This window comes from Brassica napus, chromosome C3, assembly GCF_020379485.1.
Source record: "Brassica napus cultivar Da-Ae chromosome C3, Da-Ae, whole genome shotgun sequence".
NCBI classification, from domain to species: Eukaryota; Viridiplantae; Streptophyta; class Magnoliopsida; order Brassicales; family Brassicaceae; genus Brassica; species Brassica napus.
The window spans coordinates 70,684,757-70,704,432 of NC_063446.1; the positions used below are offsets into that span (position 1 = coordinate 70,684,757).

The window sequence follows — 19,676 nt, forward strand, 5'->3', positions numbered from 1 at the left end:
TAAATAATAGTAGAAGCGGTATACCGACCATTATAACAGGGTATAAATGATACAAATAAATTTTACCGAATCGCAGAGTGATCGTGCTGATAACGTGTTATAAAAAGAACTGGAATTTTATTGTATCGCAGGAATTTAAATAAGGGCAAAATTTTATACCCGTACGAAGAAGATAATACTGATAAGAAGAGAGGATGTGTTATTAAAGAAGAATGATGGATGTGTTTACAATCGATCGAAACGATCGTTTATATAGAAGAGAAATTCACTGTGCAAATAGTGCAGCGGGCCCCACATCTTTTATATTTTTCAACGTTTGCGTCTAATCTTTCATAACAATATCATCTTTTTTCTTTCTGTCAAATAACTATGTTGGAGAAATATGTGATGTGATATGATTATATTGTAAATCTTTAACTATATAGTGTCAAACTTATAGAATAGAATATATTACGTATTTCTTGAATAACTAGAACCTAAAGTTTTTATCACTTAAATTTATACCGAACCAAGATATATAAAAGTATACACAATTTTATAAATATATACTTGCAAAAATAAGAAAAAAAATTAAATTATTTTTAATAATATTAACCTAATTAAATCTTAAAAGCAATGTGAAACAATTCGAAAGACTTATATTTTTTAAAAAGGATTTCGAAATCGTTGTTGTACACGTCTATGCTTAAAATAATTACTCTTATGTATGAATATATTTTCAGTCTATTAATGGTTATATGTGCAAATGCAACTTGACACCCATTAACATTTATTTTAAAATTTAAAATCACAAAAAAAAAATTGTACATAATTGTAGAAATATATTTACAAATTTAAAAAGATGGCAATAAATAAAGGCATTTATTTATAAATAAAGGAAACTTTCAAACTAAACTTTGATCCTTCCGGTAATCAAAACAAAAAATTTATCAATTATGTAACTCAGATCATTCCACAGCAATCTGACCACAAAATAACATCTTCTTCTCGCTCAAATAAACTGTGGTTATAATTTAGTTACATGTAGATGAAGTTAAATTAAGCCAGAACATTAACTTATAATGTTATCATTTTATTTTGCCAGAAAACTTTCAAACTAAACTTAGATCCTCCGGGTAATCAAAACTCCAAACTTATCAATTATGTGACTCAAATCATGCCACAGAAATCTAACCACAAAACTACCATTATCTTCTCATTTTGGACTTACCAAACCTAGCTTTCAAATAAAAATCTTAACGTTGATCAGCTTGATAGATTGTTTTTAGACAAATTAATGTATACTAAAATGTTAAAAAAAAAAGAATAAAGAGTTTGGAGAATTTGGGGAGTATTATTAGATGGTTCTACTAAAACCATATTAATGGTGCAAATATTTTTAAATTAAAATCTCAGATACAGCTTTACTAAACTAATAAAATAGAATTCAATCATATTGTAGTATAATTACATATAGACTATAATATTGAGAATTGAATTATAGATGAGATGCAACTGGTCTCAAAAAATCTATTAAAACTTGGTAAGGTTAGTAATCAGTTATTTAAAAACCATAAATTATTTGTAGTGGACTTATTTGTATACTATAAAAAGAACTATATTTTAGTATCTTTTTATTAACTAAATATAATAGAACCTGGAATTTTCATATATGACTATTTCATTTTTATAAGAGTTAGTATTAGTAAGGAAAAAACACGTATATGGTTTGATAAACATAAGATAATTCTTTTTTTAATAAGAATGTGGCAAAAAAAAATAAAAATCTATCTATATAGTAAACAAACTAAAACTCATATTAAAAAAAGTTAACTAACTCTATTAGAAGTTTTATAGGTCAGACAACTGTGATATCATATGAACTTCTTCTTATTTGTATGAATGATAATGTTTTCCCTGCACTTAACATAAGATAGTATATAGATATATTATCAATTTAAAAACCATTACAATAATCTTTTTTTATAAACATAATTAATAATTAAATAAATATTAATTTTAAATATATAATAAACTTTTAAAAATATTTTCTGCACTATTTACTACTGTATTAAATTTTATAAAAACTCACATATTATGAAATTTATCATAAAAGTGATGTATACATAAGTATTGATTTTATAGAAAGAACTGTATTTTAGTTTTTTTTTTATTAATGATTCCAAAAATTATCGTAAAAGAAATTTATACATGTGTATTGACTTTATAAAAAGAACTTAATTATTTTTTTATTTACTACATATAATAGAAGCATGAGTTCTCATATATTATTAAAAAAATTAACTATCTATACTATTAGTAGTTTTGTAGGTAAGACAACTATAATATCGTATGAATTTCTTCTTCTTTGTATGAATGATATGTGTTTTTCTTGCACTCACGGGCCTAATAATTTTCAAATAGTATATATATATATATTATCAATTTAAAAATCATTAAAATAAATTATTTTATTTTTATGAAATATTTAATAATTAGCTAAATATTAATTTTTAATATATGATAAACTTTTTTAAATAATTTTCTGCACTATCTATTACTGAATTAATTTTTTTCTTAAACTCACATATTATGAATACATTATTTATTAACCGTCTATAGATATTTTACTTGATTAAAATTTAACAATATGAATTTTTGTAATTTAAAAAAAATACTTTAAGGATTATATTATACATTTTTTAGAACAAACATAACTATTATCATTATTATAGATTAGCTCTTCCCAACACCAATTTGTTTTGAGATGTTTTGAAAAAAAAAAGAATCTAACACCTTCCAAAATTTTACACTCAGAAACTTCTACAGGGATAACACATAAAAGAAAAAGAGGGCGTCCTAACTAATTGCTAACGATTGCTTCGTTGCAAGCCCTAATCACCTATCAGAACACTCATGAAAATCGATGAGCAATGACATACTTCACAAGAGACAGAGGATCTTAGGTCACACAAATCTGGAACTGGATGATGAGACCCTTGAGCAATACACGTTAATCGAAGTGGAAAATTTGATGCGCTTGCATGACCGCTCATTAAGTGATATTAAAGAGATGCCAAAGATAAGATCTGTTTTGCTAAAAGAATTGGGGAACAGTTTGTGGAACCAAGAAATGGATTACGATGTTGCCGAAGAAACACTAAGACATGAGAGGCAATACAACTTACTCAATGCCGAGCAGCGTGCGATTTACAAATCAGTCTTGGACTCTGTTGAAAAAAGGATGAAAAATTATTCTTTGTATATGGCGCATGTTGTACAGGAAAAACATTCCTATACCAAACCATTATATCCAGACTTCGCTCGAGAAAACAAATCGTTCTCCCGGTTGCTTCTTTAGGAATAGCCGCAATGCTACTACCAAACAGGAGAACAGCTCATTCTCGCTTTAATATTCCTTTGAAGCTCGACAAAGATAAATTCTGCAACATCAAACCAGGAACAATGCTGGCTGAACTAATTGAAAAAACGGACCTCATAATCTGGGATGAGACACCTATGACACACAAGCATGCTTTCGAAGCACTAGACAAAACTTTGAAGGACATAATGTCTATGAAAATTTCACCCGCAAAGGATCAAACTTTTGGCGGCAAAACAGTTTTGTTAGGTGGTGATTTTAGACAGATCCTACCAGTAATTCCACAAGGCAGTAGAGCTGATACTGTCCTAGCTTCGATAAGTCATTCATATCTATGGAATAGCTGCCACAATTTTTCTTTAAAAACAAATGTGCGAGTCAGTCAGGACGAGAAAGAGTTCTCTGAGTGGCTTCTCAAAGTCGGAGAAGGTCGTCCAGAATTAGGACAAGAAGATGAGGATGATGCCTACCATGACCAAATGATAATCGTCGACAATTCATTGGTCCAAGAGACTAAGGATGAGTCATTAAAACAAGTTCTCGATGCTGCGTTTGGTGATGTCAACAAAATAAAGGCCTCCCAAAGTTCCTACACTGATAAAGCTATACTTACACCAAGAAATGATACAATCGATGAAATAAATGCATATACAATCTCCAAAACCGACAGGAGTCAAGAGACTACTACAGTTATGATAGCTTTGAGGTTTCGGAAACTCAATCTAATCAAAATGATAGTTTATACGCGATTGAGTATCTCAATTCCATGGAGTTTCCAGGATTGCCTTCTCATAAACTCACTCTCAAAGTTGGGGCCCCGATTATGCTTCTGCGAAACATAAATCAGAAAAAAGGATTATGTAATGGTACACGTATGATTCTAACTCATATATGCGAAAGAGTGCTTAAGGCAAATATAATATCTGGCTCACACATTGGAAAAGAAGTTTTGATCCCAAGAATTGTCCTCTTGCATGGTGAAACAAAGCTATCGTTCACTTTACGTCAACGGCAATTCCCTATCAGATTGTGTTATGCAATGACTATCAACAAAAGCCAGGGGCAAAGCTTAAAAGAAGTTATCATATATCTACCTAGACCGGTCTTCGCACATGGTCAACTCTATGTGGCCCTCTCATGTGTAACAAGCAAAGCAGGACTAAAAATCATCAAAGGCGAAGACTCACACAAACAAAAAGTGAAGAACATAGTCTACAAATAAATCTTCAACCGCCTTCGTTCACATGACAGTAAGTAAAATTTAAACTTAGAATCTCATTGAAAGTTTCTTAGGGGTTATCTATCTAATAATTCACATTTATCTCCTATGCAGTACTCGAGCTATCAACATAAATGAATCAGTGTTAAAACTCATTCCCTTATGATGAATACCTCGCTACTTCCAAGTACGTCTCCCTATTCTATTAGTTAAGTAAATTGATTCATATTACTAAGTTATGTTCACTGATTTATTTCAAAATAAATTTCAGGCTCTCTAACTGAAGAAATTCCCATCACATCTGCCACTCTCTCCGTCAAAAATTCTACCATTTTATTTATAATTTCTGCTTCTTTGTTTTAAGACTTTAGCATTTGCTCTTAATAATGATAATAACTTTACTCTGCTTCTAAACATGATTTATAACAAACTTAAATACTAAAACTGATCTACCAACTGTTTTTAAATTTACATTAATGTTTCCTATGTCAATTAAAATAAACATTGTATCATTAAATACCAATAGCCATCGATATAATACCTTTTTTTTTCATTCGATGATTATTTTAATCCAAACACTATTTTACATTAAAACATGATTTAAACAAAAATATATTAAATTAATATAATATTCTATTTTAATATTTTCATAGAAAATAACCCGGGCGTAGCCCGGGAACTGCCCTAGTCTTTGTAAAGATAAACTAAAAAGTGTTATCATAGAGAATTTATCGTGTTTTTAAATGGTCAACTCTTTACCATTTTAATTATTCAACATTGTACCAATTGCATTTACAATTAACCGGTTACTTGAAATCTAAGACCATAACATTTAAACTGTACTAAGATCCATAGTTGTTAGAGTAAACATAGAGGATGGGAGAAAGAAAGAAAGAGGACCAAAAATACATTTTTTTGTAACAGAAAAAAAAACATTTATAGGAAACCAAACGAAAATGAAATAGAAAGAAGAAATGAAATATGAGAAGTCGATTTGTGTGTATAAGGAATATGGAATGGCTTCCAGTTTTAGCAAAGAAACATAAAATGTTTGCCTTTTTAATGTCTTTGAACGTTGATTCCAAATCTGTTCGAACATGTCTTCTTCATCCGACACATATCTTATCAATTTCTTTTTTTTTTGTTAAACAAAATATTTACTCGGATCTAAATTTGAAGAATTCAATATGAGCTATTTTATTTTTCTAATACATTATTATTTTTGTTACCTTGTTTTATTTTGTCTTCCTAATCTTATTGCAACCTTTTATCATAACAAAAGTGCAAGAAATGCAAATATATTTGTACAAGAAAGATACAAACATGACATAAATTTAAGGAGCCAAATTTTAGATCAGAGAAATGTTTGCCATGATAATCTTTTATTTTTATTTTAGCTATAAAAATCAGAGGAATATTTGTAAAAATAATATCTTATATAATTTTCTCTCCAATAATTCGAAAATAACCAATATTTTACAAATGTCATGTATGTTTCATACAACAATTTAAATACACATAATATTTCTATATACACATTAGTAAAAATCAACAATAGTCTATAGGTTTGATAATAATGACATTATTTTCGTTAAATTTTATTTATAAATATTTCTCTAATAAAAGCACCTAAAATTTTAAATTTTATATAAGCAGTAAAATTATTTTCAGATAATTATTTAATACTGTTAACAGTATTGACCCCATACAGCTCCTACTCCTAGTCTAAAGCTGACTATCTAAACTATGGTTAAAATATTTAACCAAACCATAGTTAAGTATTTCAGTTATATAAAGCCTTTGCCGGTGAAACAGCAAACAATAGAATCCAGAGAGAGACGACGACGGATGTTACTTCTTGCCGGAAAATCAGGAAAGAAGATGATCGGAGAAACTCGCGAGCCTTACCCGACGGTGCAGATTCCTACATGGCCGGTTTCAGATGACTTCACAACGGCGGAATTTTTTTCTCCGGCGATTAACAGTCCAGATTGCAGCATGCTTGAAGCTTTAACGGCGTTACATCGTTATCTTCCGGAACCATTCGGACCGGACTCTCCAGTCGATGCTCACTCCTGTGACCATTTCCGCATGTACGATTTCAAAGTCTTGAGGTGTTCTCGTGGCCGGAGCCATGACTGGACGGAGTGTCCGTACGCTCATCCCGGAGAGAAGGCTCGCCGGAGAGATCCGATGAAGCACAATTACTCCGGGACGGCTTGTCCGGAGTTCCGCAAAGGCGGTTGCAAGAAAGGAGACTCTTGCGAGTTTGCTCACGGAGTTTTCGAGTGTTGGCTTCATCCTTCTCGTTACAGGACTCAGCCGTGTAAAGACGGCGGTGGATGTCGCCGGAGAGTTTGTTTCTTTGCTCACTCGCCGGATCAGCTTAGGTATGTCCAGACACGAAGCCCTGATCGGGTCGATTCCTACGTTAGAGCGTTTCAGCTCTCGATATCGCCTGTTTCCAGTTCGCCGCCGGTGAGTCCGAGAGCTGACTCGGAGTCTTCTCAGTCACTGAGTCGCTCGCTCGGGTCTAGTTATATAAACGACGTGACGACGTCATTTCAGAACTTACGGTTTGAGAAGTTGAAATCATTTCCTTCGTCTTATAAAAATCCGTTTCGATGCTACCAATCCAGATTCGGGTCGCCCCGAGGATCCATGTTGGGTCCTGGGTTTCAGAGTCTGCCTACAACTCCGGCCCGACCCGAGAATCTGGATATTTGGGAGAATGGTTTAGAGGAAGAGCCTGCAATGGATCGGGTCGCGGAGTCGGGTCGTGAGCTAGGAGCGAAGATGTTTGAGAAACTGAGCAAGGAGAATTGCATGGATCGGGTTGAACCGGATCAAAATTCGGGTGATGCTCCGATGTCAAGTGGGTATCTGAACATGTGATGTAAACTCGACGCGTAACCGAATCTCAAGATCTCATCTTCTCTATTAAAAGAGAAGTACCATTTTTATCTACTATTTAGAAGTCTACTAGGACCATTTCATTAATCACATAATATGATATAATAATTAATAGGAATATTAATAATAAATTAATTTTAACTATAGATTTGAATTTTATTTTCAGTTATAACAAAATCTGTTGAGAAAAATCTAACAAAATCCTACTAAATTTTTAAATAATTTTTATTTAATATTTGTTTAATTAATTTCGTATTTAAATAATAGAATGCTTTCATTTAAATAAATTATCATCTACCACTAAAACGGGTTCAAATTTGTTAATCATGTCAGATTTGTTTTATGCAAATGAAGTTATTAACATATGTTAAAAATTTATTTCTACAGCTATATATTTTCAAAAATCATATGTTGAAGAATATTTTTTATTTGATGATTTCAAATTATGAAAACTCGAAAACGTAATAAAAAGGGTAAAATGTATAAAACAAACCCCTATATTAATAAAATAATAAGAAACTTAAACAATAAAATTAAAAAGTTATAAAATACTAAACACTAAAATATAAATTGTATATTTAAATTTATATAATAATATTAAAATTAAATATTTATAAAATGAAAATATACCCGCACTATGTGCGGGATAAACTCTAGTTGATAATAAAGTTAGTCATCTTTTTTTTCGTGATCTCTTCCAAGGAAAAGAGGGGGAGATCTAGAATTGTGTTCATATTATTATTACCTAATTTCGTATTATTCGAAAATAATAATATATAGTGAACAATACTTGTGTTTACCCGTACGCTGAATAGTTAAATTCACCTCACCTTTTATAACCAATCAAATTGTCATCTTGGATTAGTTAAAAAGACAATAAAATTTTAAAAAGATAGCTGAAAAAAAATACCGACGTTAACGCCGTCTACAAAACACGAAATTCTAAAAATCTAAAATCTAAACCCTAAACTTCAAATCCTAAACTAAATCTTAAATTCTAAACCCTAATTTCTAAACCTAAAACCCAAAACCATAAACCATAAACCCTAAATCCTAAATCCTAAACTCTAAACCCAAAATTCTAAATTCTAAACCCAAAACCCAAAATTCTAAACCCAAAATTTTAAATTCTAAACCCAAAACCCTAAACTATAAACCCTAAACCATCAACCCTAAACGAGATTAATTTAGGGTTGTGTTTTGGGTTTAGGGTTTAGGATTTAGGGTTAGAGTTTTAGGTTTAGGCTTAGGATTTTTGGTTGAGAGTTTAGGGTTTAGGATTTTGGGTTTAGAGTTTAGGGTTTGGGATTTTAGGTTTAGGGTTTAGATTTTTGATTTTTAGAGTTTTGGGTTTTACAGACGGTTTTAATATCGGTGTTTTTTTTTCTGAATCATTTATTTTTTAATTTTATTACCTTTTTTAATTATACCTACATGATATTTTGGTTGGTTATAAATGATGAGGTGAATTTAACCATTTACCATGGGGGTGAACCCAAGTATTGTTCATATATAGTAACTAAATAAGGATTTTTAGGAGGATTTTGTAATCTCGTTGTATAGATACATGACTCACGTAAAGCTTCTCTATCTTCTCTGTTCTCTCTCTTCCATCTTTCACGGAGAGATGAAATGAAGCTTTCACCGGCGTTTTTGCCGGATTTTGACTTTCGCGTGACTGGGCTTTTGACTCTGGGAAGCCGATGCTCCGTTAGCTCTGGCTTCGCCGGTTTCTGTCTCCGAGAGGCGATGTCTTCTTCAGAATCGCTTTCGCCTGCACCGCTTGATCTCCGGATCTGTTCTTCCCTGCCCGACTGCCTCTCATTCTGATTCTCCGACGATTCTCCATCCCAATCGATTTGGTTTGTGCATCTTCAAGCTTTAACTTTATCTACAAAGATGCCGGATCTAAACATGCAAGATAGTCGAAGAGGTAGGAACGATTGTAGGCATCAATGTTCTTTCTCCGATTCGTAGATCCACCAGTATTGGCTCTTCGGTTCGAGCCCTTGTGAAGATTGGTTTCTTCTGTGGTTCGTCTTCGCCGTCGGCGGAGCTTCGTCGTGTCCTCTTTCTAGTTTCGGTGGAAGGAAGCGGCTCCTCGTCTTGACCCGTGTTCATTGATCGCCGGACGATCATACACGTGGAAGATGACGTTCCTGGCTTGCTTCCTCGATGGTTTATCTCTTGTGGGCCGATGGCCGCAAGTTGTTAATATTTTTGAGCCGTCTGTCGGGCTTTCGTTTTATTGTTTGTTGGGCTTTTTTTGCTCTTTTGTTTTGTTTCGTGCTGGGCTTTGTGCTGTTGGGCTTAGTTCCATTAATAAAACTTTCGGATGTCAAAGAAAAAAGATACATGACTCACGTAATTTCATGCTATTTAGGACTGTAATTGCAATTATGCGTTAAGCAAATTAACTTTTGTCTTTTTACAATTTTTAATATGCGATTTTCATTTTTTCACACAAAAAGGAAAGCAACAAAGACGAAAATGGCTGAGAATCCATGGCAGCCTCTTCTCCATACCTTCGAGAAACTATCGAATTGCATCCAAACTCACCTCTCCAACTTCATCGGCATCAAAAACACTCCTCGTTCGTCACCCACAATCCAAAACCCAACCTCCTTGGACTCTTCCCCACTAATCACCAGAACCAACAATTCTAATCTTCAGAAACTTCCTCTCAAGGTACGAATCTTTTCGTTAAAATCTAATTAGGGATTTGTTGTTGTTTACACTCTTCAATACATTCACCACCAAGTGTTCGATGAAATTCCCCAATGAACCACTTCTACCTTACCTTGGTTACATGTAGTTGAACCATTTCTACGATGTTGTGGTATGATACTTTTGAAAATAGTGTAACTAGCCATGAAAAGCTGTGTCCTGCTTCCATATTTTAAGATTTTCTTGCCAAAGGTTTCACCTTTAGACACTCATTGAAAAAGAGTTTCATGAGTTAAGTATGTAAGCCCATCTTCATTATTACGAACATGTGTAACCTTTGTAGCTTACACACTGTGTTCTTTCAGGACAAGTCTATAGGTCCTGTTACTAAAGAAGATCTCGGGAGGGCTACTTGGACATTTCTCCACACTCTTGCTGCGCAGGTTGAGATTCCTCAATTTTAATCGTATTTTTACACTCTTGTTACTATCTTTCTACACATTGTAACCATACTTGTCATCCAATATGAACATGCTTAAGAGGTGTCTTTTGGGTATCGATTTTTTTGGTTGGAACTCTTTGAGATTAGGGAGAGTTGAGAGTGCTCTTTGATTCACTTTAGGTCGCCCTGTGTTCACTGATTAACCGTGTGAAATAAAGAGTTCTGGTTCAGTTTTTGACTTTTTGTCATTTCTATGCGTATATCTTTATCACTTTAATGAGCCCTCTAGCAGGTTGTAAGTAGATGTTTGTGTATTGCTTAATCTCAGGTACGTATTCTGAATCAGATGTTTTTTTTTTCTTTCTCATCAGTATCCAGAAAAACCAACAAGGCAACAAAAAAAGGATGTTAAAGAACTGGTACAATTCTTCCTGCCCTAGTCTATATGTAATTTATATAAGTTAGTTTATCAGATCAAGTTGAAATTTATAGTAATGCTAGAACTTTCATCTTGATACTTTTAAAATATATCAAGACTTGACCTTTTCGACCAGCAGTCTCAAGTGTTCTTCGTGTGAAAGCTTATAATACATTTTTTTCGGTGGTGTAGATGGCAATACTTTCTCGAATGTACCCTTGTAGAGAATGTGCAGATCACTTCAAAGAGATCCTAAGGTAAACTTATATTGTAACTCATTGCATCTTACTACAGTTGATTTTCATCACTAGTTCACTCTTCTTTATTTGCTTCGTGATAGATCGAATCCTCCACGAGCTGGATCTCAGGAGGAGTTCTCGCAGTGGCTTTGCCATGTACACAATACCGTAAATAGAAGGTAAAGTGAAAGGAGAGTAGTGTTAAAGTTATAGGGAGGGACATTTTTTATACATCTCAAAGTTATGGGGCATAGTTAGAGAAAGAATTGAGAAACTTATGATCCATATGTGCTATCATAATATTTTGCAGTTTGGGGAAATTGGTGTTCCCTTGCGAGAGAGTGGATGCAAGATGGGGCAAGTTAGAGTGCGAGCAGAAAAGTTGTGATCTTCATGGAACTTCTATGGACTTCTAGACATCATTATATTTTTACAAATTTACGACCGATTTTATTTACTATTTTATGGAAAGACAATTCCAACAAAGTAAAATTAGGTTGTATTAATTACAAATAATAAATAAATAATATAAATGGTTGAAACAAATTGATGTTAATTTGTAAGTAACTATTAATATAGACCAAAAACGCATCCATATATCCAGATGATAAAAGTTCAATAGGCTGAAAGAGTAGACTCAGCAGTAGCGCAAAACATATAGCTCGTGCTTAAATTAGTGTCCTTATTTTTTGCAATTTGTCTAACGTCGCCTCTACGAAACTTGTGAACAATCAAGTAGTTAAATTACATATTGGTTTTGATTCAAGGGTACTCATGATTTGATAAGTATACTGAATACTCCCTCCGTTTCATATTGTAAGTAGTTTTAGGGAATTTTTTTTGTTTCAAAATGTAAGTAGTTTTCGTATTTCTAGGTAACTTTTACATTTATTGAATACAGTGTGACCAATCAAATTAAATAGACTTATTTTTATTGGTTAAATTATATCTAACCTATTTATTATAAAATACTTTTTAACAACATAATAATTTTTTTAATCTTCGCGCTTTTATCCAAAACTACTTATATTATGAAACGGAGGGAGTAATTACTTGGCTATGCTAAATAATTTTATAATATTATACACCAAACAGTTCCCCATGTGTATCATGTTTTGTGCAAACCCCATATTTCAAATAATCGAGTAATCTTGAATTCTGATCTGTTTACGGAACCGTCGATCGGCCTTGAGAGAAACAAAAAGCTTGGATTTCCAGACTAATTTATTTAAATCATCGACAATTAAATAAAACTAAAGTGCTCAAGCAGTTTAGTGGTAAATGTAGCTGGTATGAAAAAGTTTTTAGCAGTTCAATTCTTTTCATCTCTATTTTTAAAATCTATATTTCAAAAAGAATAGTTCTTGACTAATAAACATTAGTTTTTTTCTTAGTTGTTTCAGATTTTTATATGCTCAGGACTGACACTGGTCTTAAAGTAAGAACTATACTTGCAGTTAAATATAGAGAATATTCTACTTGGGGATTAACTAAAATTTGCATTTTTCCAGTACACTTGTCACATAAGCTACTTGTTCGAGACAAACTATTTTGGAATTTCAGTTTCAAAAAAAAAAAAAAAACTATTTTGGAATTTTGTGTAGTGATGACTACACCACAGAAACAAATACACATTTAAAAAAACTCCTGAAAGAATTGGTAGACATGCGAGAAACTTTGTAAACAATTTATTTAATGCCTTACAAATAGAAGCTTACTTCGTTTTTACACCCAAAAATTATATTAAGAGAAATAGAAAAGGAAATAATATATTCTTTCCATTTCTAAAAGATCTATGTTATCGAATTTTCACACTTTTTAATAAAACATATTAAAACTTAACTATAAATGCATAGTTTTTGTAATTTTATATTTTATATATTTTAAAACCAATAAAATTTTAAGAAATACAATTAATGTTCTTGAACTTCACAATTTCTTATTATTAGTTGACAAAAATTACATTGGAAATATAAATTATGTATCTTTTTGAAATAAAAATTTTCTTTAGAATATAAATCTTTTAGGAACGGAAGGAGTATAAGATACATATACAGTGATAATGTAAAAAAAATCGCACCAAAAATGTAACAAAAAAAAAACTTTTGTATAAGAATGTGTTGGGGACGTAAGTGAAAAGGATGCTCTGGAAAGTACAAAGGTGAGAGTATTAAATGATCAATACTTATTTGTCAAAAAAGGTTTTTAATATTTTAAATACTTTCAAAGTTGGCCAACAAATATATTTCGGTCTCTCTAGTGAACGAACAGATATGACTAGCCAATAAACTATGAAGTATGCTTCAAGTCACATAATCTTAAGAAACTTCGCTCAATTTAGGTGAATAACCAAAACAGAGAAGATGATTAGGTGATCATGCATTATTTTTATATATTTGCAAAACAATGGTGATTTTACGGTTCTGTCCAAAATTGATCACCGTTTGAGCTTAGATTAAATTTCTTACAAAAAAAAAATTAAAATTGCATTAATTATCAACTCCAAAGGGAATCAGAACAGTTACAACCACGGCAAAACAGCAGCGTTAGATTACAGAAAACAAACAGAGAACATCTATACCTAATCTAAGCGAAAAGGAGAGGGAGATTGAAGGTGAGAAGACAAGGGGAACGAATCCCCTCCTCCAGTGAACACCGACGGCGCCCTTATCTGATTCTGAAGTATCTCTGGCGGGGGTGTTGTCCCGCGGCTCCAATTCGCCGGATACAAACGAACCGACGCCGCAAAGAGGTTGAAATCTCACGCTGCTCAAGGTCCGAACCACCACGTATTACCTTCCACCAAGGCGCAGAGAGATGAAACCAGATCTGATGAGCCCTCCGCCGTCTCCCGAAACTCCCTAGATCGGTGAAGACAAACTCCGGCCCCGAGGACTGAATTGCGGTTTCGTGACGTTCAATGGGTGCTTTTGGTTTTTGCATTAAACTGTAAGTATTGTCGGTTGTGATTTCAAAGAATTTTCATCATTATTACAGAAGGTGCATGTGTGAATAGCAAAAAGTTGTGTCTGTGATGTGAGGTTGAATAGGGTTAGTCTCGGTAATAATAAACAATACACAGTGTCATGTCCATTTAGCTAATAAAATTTGTTACTACGTATATCCGGTGCAAATTCCCAAATATTATTAATCTATAATGATTTTAAAAGAGCTACAGTAATGGACATGGACCTTACAAACATACTAATAAAACATTACTACAATACAATGCGTGTAGTTATATATTAGACCTAACATTTGAACTTTATATCAATCTTTAATGTCTTTTTGGGTGTACATATCTAATTTTTTTTTGTCAAACAAGTACAAATCTTTTTTTTAATTTCAACTACTATCCAACAAATATATCATCTATTATAATGACGTTTACGAAGAGGCATTGTGATATATCATATTGTGTTTAGAATATATAAATCAAATTACTTTGAACCTAGTGATTGAGAATATTACAGTTGGAAAAGAAAAACTTGTTACATAAAAGTTCCACTAAATAATACGATACAGTGCTAAATATTGTGCCTTCAAGAACTGAATTTTATGATAAATCTGGATTGATTGGTCTAGTAGAAGGAATAATTTGGAATAACGTTATAAGTTTGGATATTTTAGAGTAAAAGAGTGAAGACAAATGTTTTTGGCTATTTGGTTACAGATCTTAGGTCTATAGTTTATCTGAAATAAACTTATATTATTACCTGAGAACATGCTCCATCCAGATAATAGGAAGATATGTCAAGTAGTTTGTATTACTATCTTCGCAGTGTTACAAAAATAAGCAACGGAAACTTCAAAACGAAATAACCCCTGTTCGGGAACGCGCTAGGCGCTAGTCGGGCGGTCGGGTTGGGCCTAGCGCTTAAAGAGAAAATCGGAGATTAATCGAAAATTATGCGGGGCAGAATTTTTAGATGGTTTACTATGTTATAAAACATGTTAATCTTTAATTGTGTATAACATTAATACATTTTCATGTTTAAGATTGTATAAAACACACAAATAGAATATATAAATTTAATATAGTGTAATTTTCATCAAAATTATGAATATAAATGTTATTTATAAAATTTTAGATCAAATAAACAAATAAAAATATTATTAAAAATAAAATAAAAATAATAAAAAAATAAAAAATAATAAAAAAAAATAAAAAAATAGATTAGGCGGCTAGGCGGAAAAATCGGATATCCGATTTTTTAAACCGATTTGGCATAAATCAGAGCAAAAGAATGACGCGTAGCGCCTAGGCGGCCGCCTAGACGACTAGGCGGCCGATTTTTAGAACAGGGGAAATAACACGCACGCTATTTCTTTTTTAGTGTAATGAATGTTAGAAATTGAAGAACATAGTGAAGAACAAGAGAGAGAGAGATGTTTAATCTAGAAAGTAAAGAGAGAGATAGAGTAAAGAAAGAGAATCTTATTTGCTTAATTGATTTGCTTATGGGAACATCTCATATATATAGGGGTTACAAGTATGGCAAATGGTAGATGAGATATGATAAACTAATAATCAATTGTCTTGAGACCTTAACCCACCATGCATGCTTGTCCCTTGTAGTGGCATCTCCATTGTCTTGAGACCTTAACCAACCATGCATGCTTGTCCCTTGTAGCGGTATCTCCATTGTCTTGAGACCTTAACCAACCATCTTGTTTCTTATTGCTTCATCTTCACACTCCCCCTCAAGCTTGACCATAGGGACTGGTCAAGCTTGGAAACCATGAAGCATTCGCTCATTAAAACCTTTAGCTTGGAAAAACCTCATGGGATAAAAACCAAGCCAAGGAAAAATAGTAGAACACTTCATGGCTAAGAGGATTAGTGTGATGAAAAATCTATGAGTCCTAACTTGGAATGTATGAACTCGCAAACCTTGGTGCTTGCAGCCTCGGTAAAGATGTCAGCTAGTTGATCCTCACTTCTTGTGAAGCAGGGTAAGATGATCCTTTGTTCCACTGCTTGCTTAACTTTATGACAATCCACCTCAATGTGTTTAGTCCTCTCATGGAACACGCTGTTGGAAGCTATGTGTATTGCTGCTTGATTATCACAATGCATGGTGATTGGAGTTGATGTCTCTATATCCAAGTCTCGAAGTAGGTTTCTGATCCAAATCAACTCACTAGTGAGCTTCCTCATTGCCCTATATTCAGCTTCAGCACTTGAGCATGACACTATCTTCTGTTTCTTGCTCTTCCAAGTGACAAGATTGCCTCCAATAAATGTACAATAGCCGGTAGTAGATCTCCTATCCACTCTGTCTCCTGCCCAATCAGCATCACAATACCCAACTATCTTTGTATTTTTGTTGCATCCCATCCACACTCTTTGTCCTGGCACCTCTCTTAGGTATCTTAGGATCCTTTCAACCATGTTCCAATGGTGTATCTTGGGAGCTTGCATATTCTGGCTTACTTGGTTAACTGCAAAGCATACATCAGGCCTGGTGATGGTGAGGTATATCAGCTTTCCTACAATTCTTCTATAGTGTTTAACGTCAGTATAGGGCTTGTCTTCAATCTCCCCCTCACGCAGCACCTTATACCCATCTTCTAGTGGAGTCTTGGCTACTCTCGCTCCAAGCTTTCCTGCCTCATTCAAAAGATCAAGTGTGTACTTCCTTTGAGATAAGAAAAGCCCCTCTTTAGAGCGGCATATTTCTATCCCTAGAAAGTACTTTAGCTCACCCAAATCTTTAATATCAAAAGTAGACTTAAGAAAGACTTTGGTTGAGATAATACCTTCCTTGTCACTTCCTGTGATGATAATATCATCTACATAAATAAGAATCACCACAATTCCTTGCTTGCTTGTGAGTGTGAAGAGTGTATGATCAGCTTCTGACTTTACAAACCCTCTTCCATTGAGAGTTGTGCTCAGTTTGTGGTACCAAGCCCTTGGTGACTGTTTTAACCCATAGATTGCTTTCTTCAACCTTAGGACATTCCCTGGCTTGACCATGTCTTCCATACCCGGAGGTGGCCTCATGTAAACCTCATCCTCCAGCTCTCCTTGAAGAAAAGCATTCTTGACATCCATCTGCCATAAATCCCATTCCAAGTTCACTGCCAATGAGAGTAGAATCCTTATGGTGTGGAGTTTAGCTACTGGTGCAAATGTATCCAGATAGTCTTCTCCATAGACTTGGGTGTATCCTCTTGCAACTAGCCTTGTTTTCTTTCTTTCTGGTTTCCCATTGGCAAGGTACTTGATGGTGAAGAGTAGACGGCTTGTAACAGCTTTCTTTCCTTTGGGGAGCTCAGTTTCATACCAAGTATCATTCTTGATCATGGCACCAACTTCATCCCCAACTGACGCTTTCCACTCTTCATGCTTCATGGCTTCTTCATAAGTCTTTGGTACATACTCTTGATCTAAGTTGCTGATGAAGACTACATGCTCTTCAGATAGTCTCGCAAAAGAACATGTTGCTTGGATAGGATGAGCTACTGCATTGTTGTTGAAGTATACTTTGGTGTCCATCCACTGAGATGGTTTCTTCACCCTTGTACTCCTCCTTAATGGTTGAACTTCTTGTTGCATTCCATCTTGATCATTAACAACTTCTTCTTGGATAGCTCCTTCTTGGATAGTTTCCTCGTGGATAGCTTCGTCATGGATATCTTCTTCAGGGATAGCTTCCTCATGGATAACTTGCAAATTAGGTTGATTTCCCCTCTCATGATCAGGATGGACTGCTTCTTCAATTGATGTAGCTTCATCCACAACTGGAGGTATATGTGAAGTTCTCGGTACGCCACTTGTTTGAGGCTGGCTGATGCCTAGGTTTTCCAGAATGATTTTCAAGTTGTTTGCCCTATCTGAAGATCCTTGTGAGAGATCCTGAAGGCTTTCCCAACTCTTCTCATCATAGTATCCTTTTGATTCCACAAACTTAACATCCCTTGAGACCATAACTCTTCTTGATTCAGGTATGTAGCACTTGTACCCCTTCTGCGCATGAGTATATCCTATGAACATGCCTTTGACACTCTTGGCTTCAAGCTTGTTTCTCTGTTCCCCTGGTATCAAGACATAGCACACACACCCAAAAACACGCAAGTGATCAATTGGAGGTTTTATTTTGTTTAATACCTGAAAGGGAGAGATATCTTGGAGGACTTTGGTGGGGATCCTGTTGATCAAATAACATGCTGAGACCACAGCATCTCCCCAGAACCTCTTTGGAACATTGGTATGGAACATCATGCTCCTTGCAACCTCCATAAGATGGCGATTCTTCCTTTCAGCAACTCCATTTTGTTGTGGTGTGTATGGGCAACTTGTTTGATGGATTATGCCATGTTTTGCTAAGTGATGTTTGAAAGCAGTGCTTGTGTATTCTCCGCCATTATCAGACCTAAAAATTTTGATCTTGGAATTGAAATGGTTAGATACATAGTTTTGGAAGTTACTAAAACTCTATCTTTAGTTTGAATCAAGGTGAGCCATGTATATTTTGATTTTTCATCTATGAATGTAACAAAATATTTATGGTTCTCCCTAGACATACAAGGTGCTGTCCAAACATCAGAATGCACAAGATCAAAGCAATTTTCATAAATAGTCTTAGAATTAGGGAAAACAGATCTCTGATGTTTACCAAGAATACAAGTCTCACAACTTCCACTCTTTAAAAATAGATTAGGTAACATCAGTCCTAAGGCACGATAATGAGGATGACCTAATCTAGCATGCCATAAAACATCACTAGCTAACACAGAAGCAGAATTGAAAGCACAAGATAAATCTGAAAGCTTGGTGTTTTCAAGCAAGTAAAGCTCTCCCTTGCTCACACTCTTTCCCAGCATCTTCCTGGTCTTAATATCCTGAAAGCACACATCATTAGGACTGAAAATAACATTGCAATTTAGATCATTGGCTGCTCTCTTAACAGATAATAAGTTGGATGTGAAAGTAGGCATATAAAAGGCTTGAGACTCCTTATCAAACAGTTTCAAGTTTCCTAATCCTTCAATTGGAATTCTATCACCATTAGCAATCACTACTCTCCCTAGAGCAGGTTTAACATCACTAATCAGTCTAGCATCCCTAATCATATGATGAGAAGCTCCCGAATCAATGATCAAAGGTCTAGTAGTATGTGAAGCACTGTGAATAGAATTTAAAGCATTGACACTGATGTTACCAGAGTTTGCATTGATAGCCTTGATAAGGGCTTCAATGTCTGACTTGCGGATGAAGGCATCATCAGGGGATCGCTGAGACATGGCATGGGATGTGGATCCACCAGTGTGGGTGGTTGAGATCATAGCTCTTCCATCTTCTCCTATGCGCATGGAGCCTGGTATTGTGGTTTCATGAGCTCTTGCTTCATGTGCTTTGGCCTGGTTGTATCTGTTGGTTGAAGCAGGTCTGAGGTGAGGATGGAGGA

The 19,676-nt window shown here is 34.1% G+C and overlaps 3 protein-coding genes across 3 annotated transcripts; all 3 read left to right on the top strand.

The window, feature by feature from the left end:
- The first annotated feature begins 2,401 nt into the window (after positions 1-2,401).
- On the top strand, positions 2,402-4,203 carry LOC125583314. The gene has a single exon (XM_048749967.1). It carries the CDS (start codon positions 3,352-3,354, stop codon positions 4,201-4,203), a length of 852 nt encoding a protein of 283 aa, XP_048605924.1. The 5' UTR covers positions 2,402-3,351.
- Positions 4,204-6,012: 1,809 nt separating this feature from the next.
- On the top strand, positions 6,013-8,544 carry LOC111199745 (zinc finger CCCH domain-containing protein 49-like). Its single transcript, XM_048750513.1, has one exon. The coding sequence runs from the start codon at positions 6,327-6,329 to the stop codon at positions 7,473-7,475; it is 1,149 nt and encodes a 382-aa protein (XP_048606470.1). The 5' UTR covers positions 6,013-6,326; the 3' UTR covers positions 7,476-8,544.
- A 1,345-nt stretch (positions 8,545-9,889) lies between these two features.
- On the top strand, positions 9,890-11,805 carry LOC111203783 (FAD-linked sulfhydryl oxidase ERV1). Its single transcript, XM_022697828.2, has 6 exons — positions 9,890-10,181; positions 10,526-10,603; positions 10,974-11,021; positions 11,213-11,277; positions 11,361-11,438; positions 11,570-11,805. The coding sequence occupies exons 1-6, from the start codon at positions 9,936-9,938 to the stop codon at positions 11,673-11,675; spliced, it is 621 nt and encodes a 206-aa protein (XP_022553549.2). The 5' UTR covers positions 9,890-9,935; the 3' UTR covers positions 11,676-11,805.
- The last annotated feature ends 7,871 nt before the right edge of the window (positions 11,806-19,676 follow it).

Bases quoted from the DNA above. Each gene is read 5' to 3' on its own strand.
- LOC111203783 (XM_022697828.2), top strand. From the start codon at position 9,936: ATGCGATTTTCATTTTTTCACACAAAAAGGAAAGCAACAAAGACGAAA. The intron at 11,278-11,360 runs GTAAACTTATAT...GCTTCGTGATAG, and splicing joins CACTTCAAAGAGATCCTAAG to ATCGAATCCTCCACGAGCTG. The intron at 11,439-11,569 runs GTAAAGTGAAAG...AATATTTTGCAG, and splicing joins CACAATACCGTAAATAGAAG to TTTGGGGAAATTGGTGTTCC.
- LOC125583314 (XM_048749967.1), top strand. From the start codon at position 3,352: ATGCTACTACCAAACAGGAGAACAGCTCATTCTCGCTTTAATATTCCT.
- LOC111199745 (XM_048750513.1), top strand. From the start codon at position 6,327: ATGGTTAAAATATTTAACCAAACCATAGTTAAGTATTTCAGTTATATA.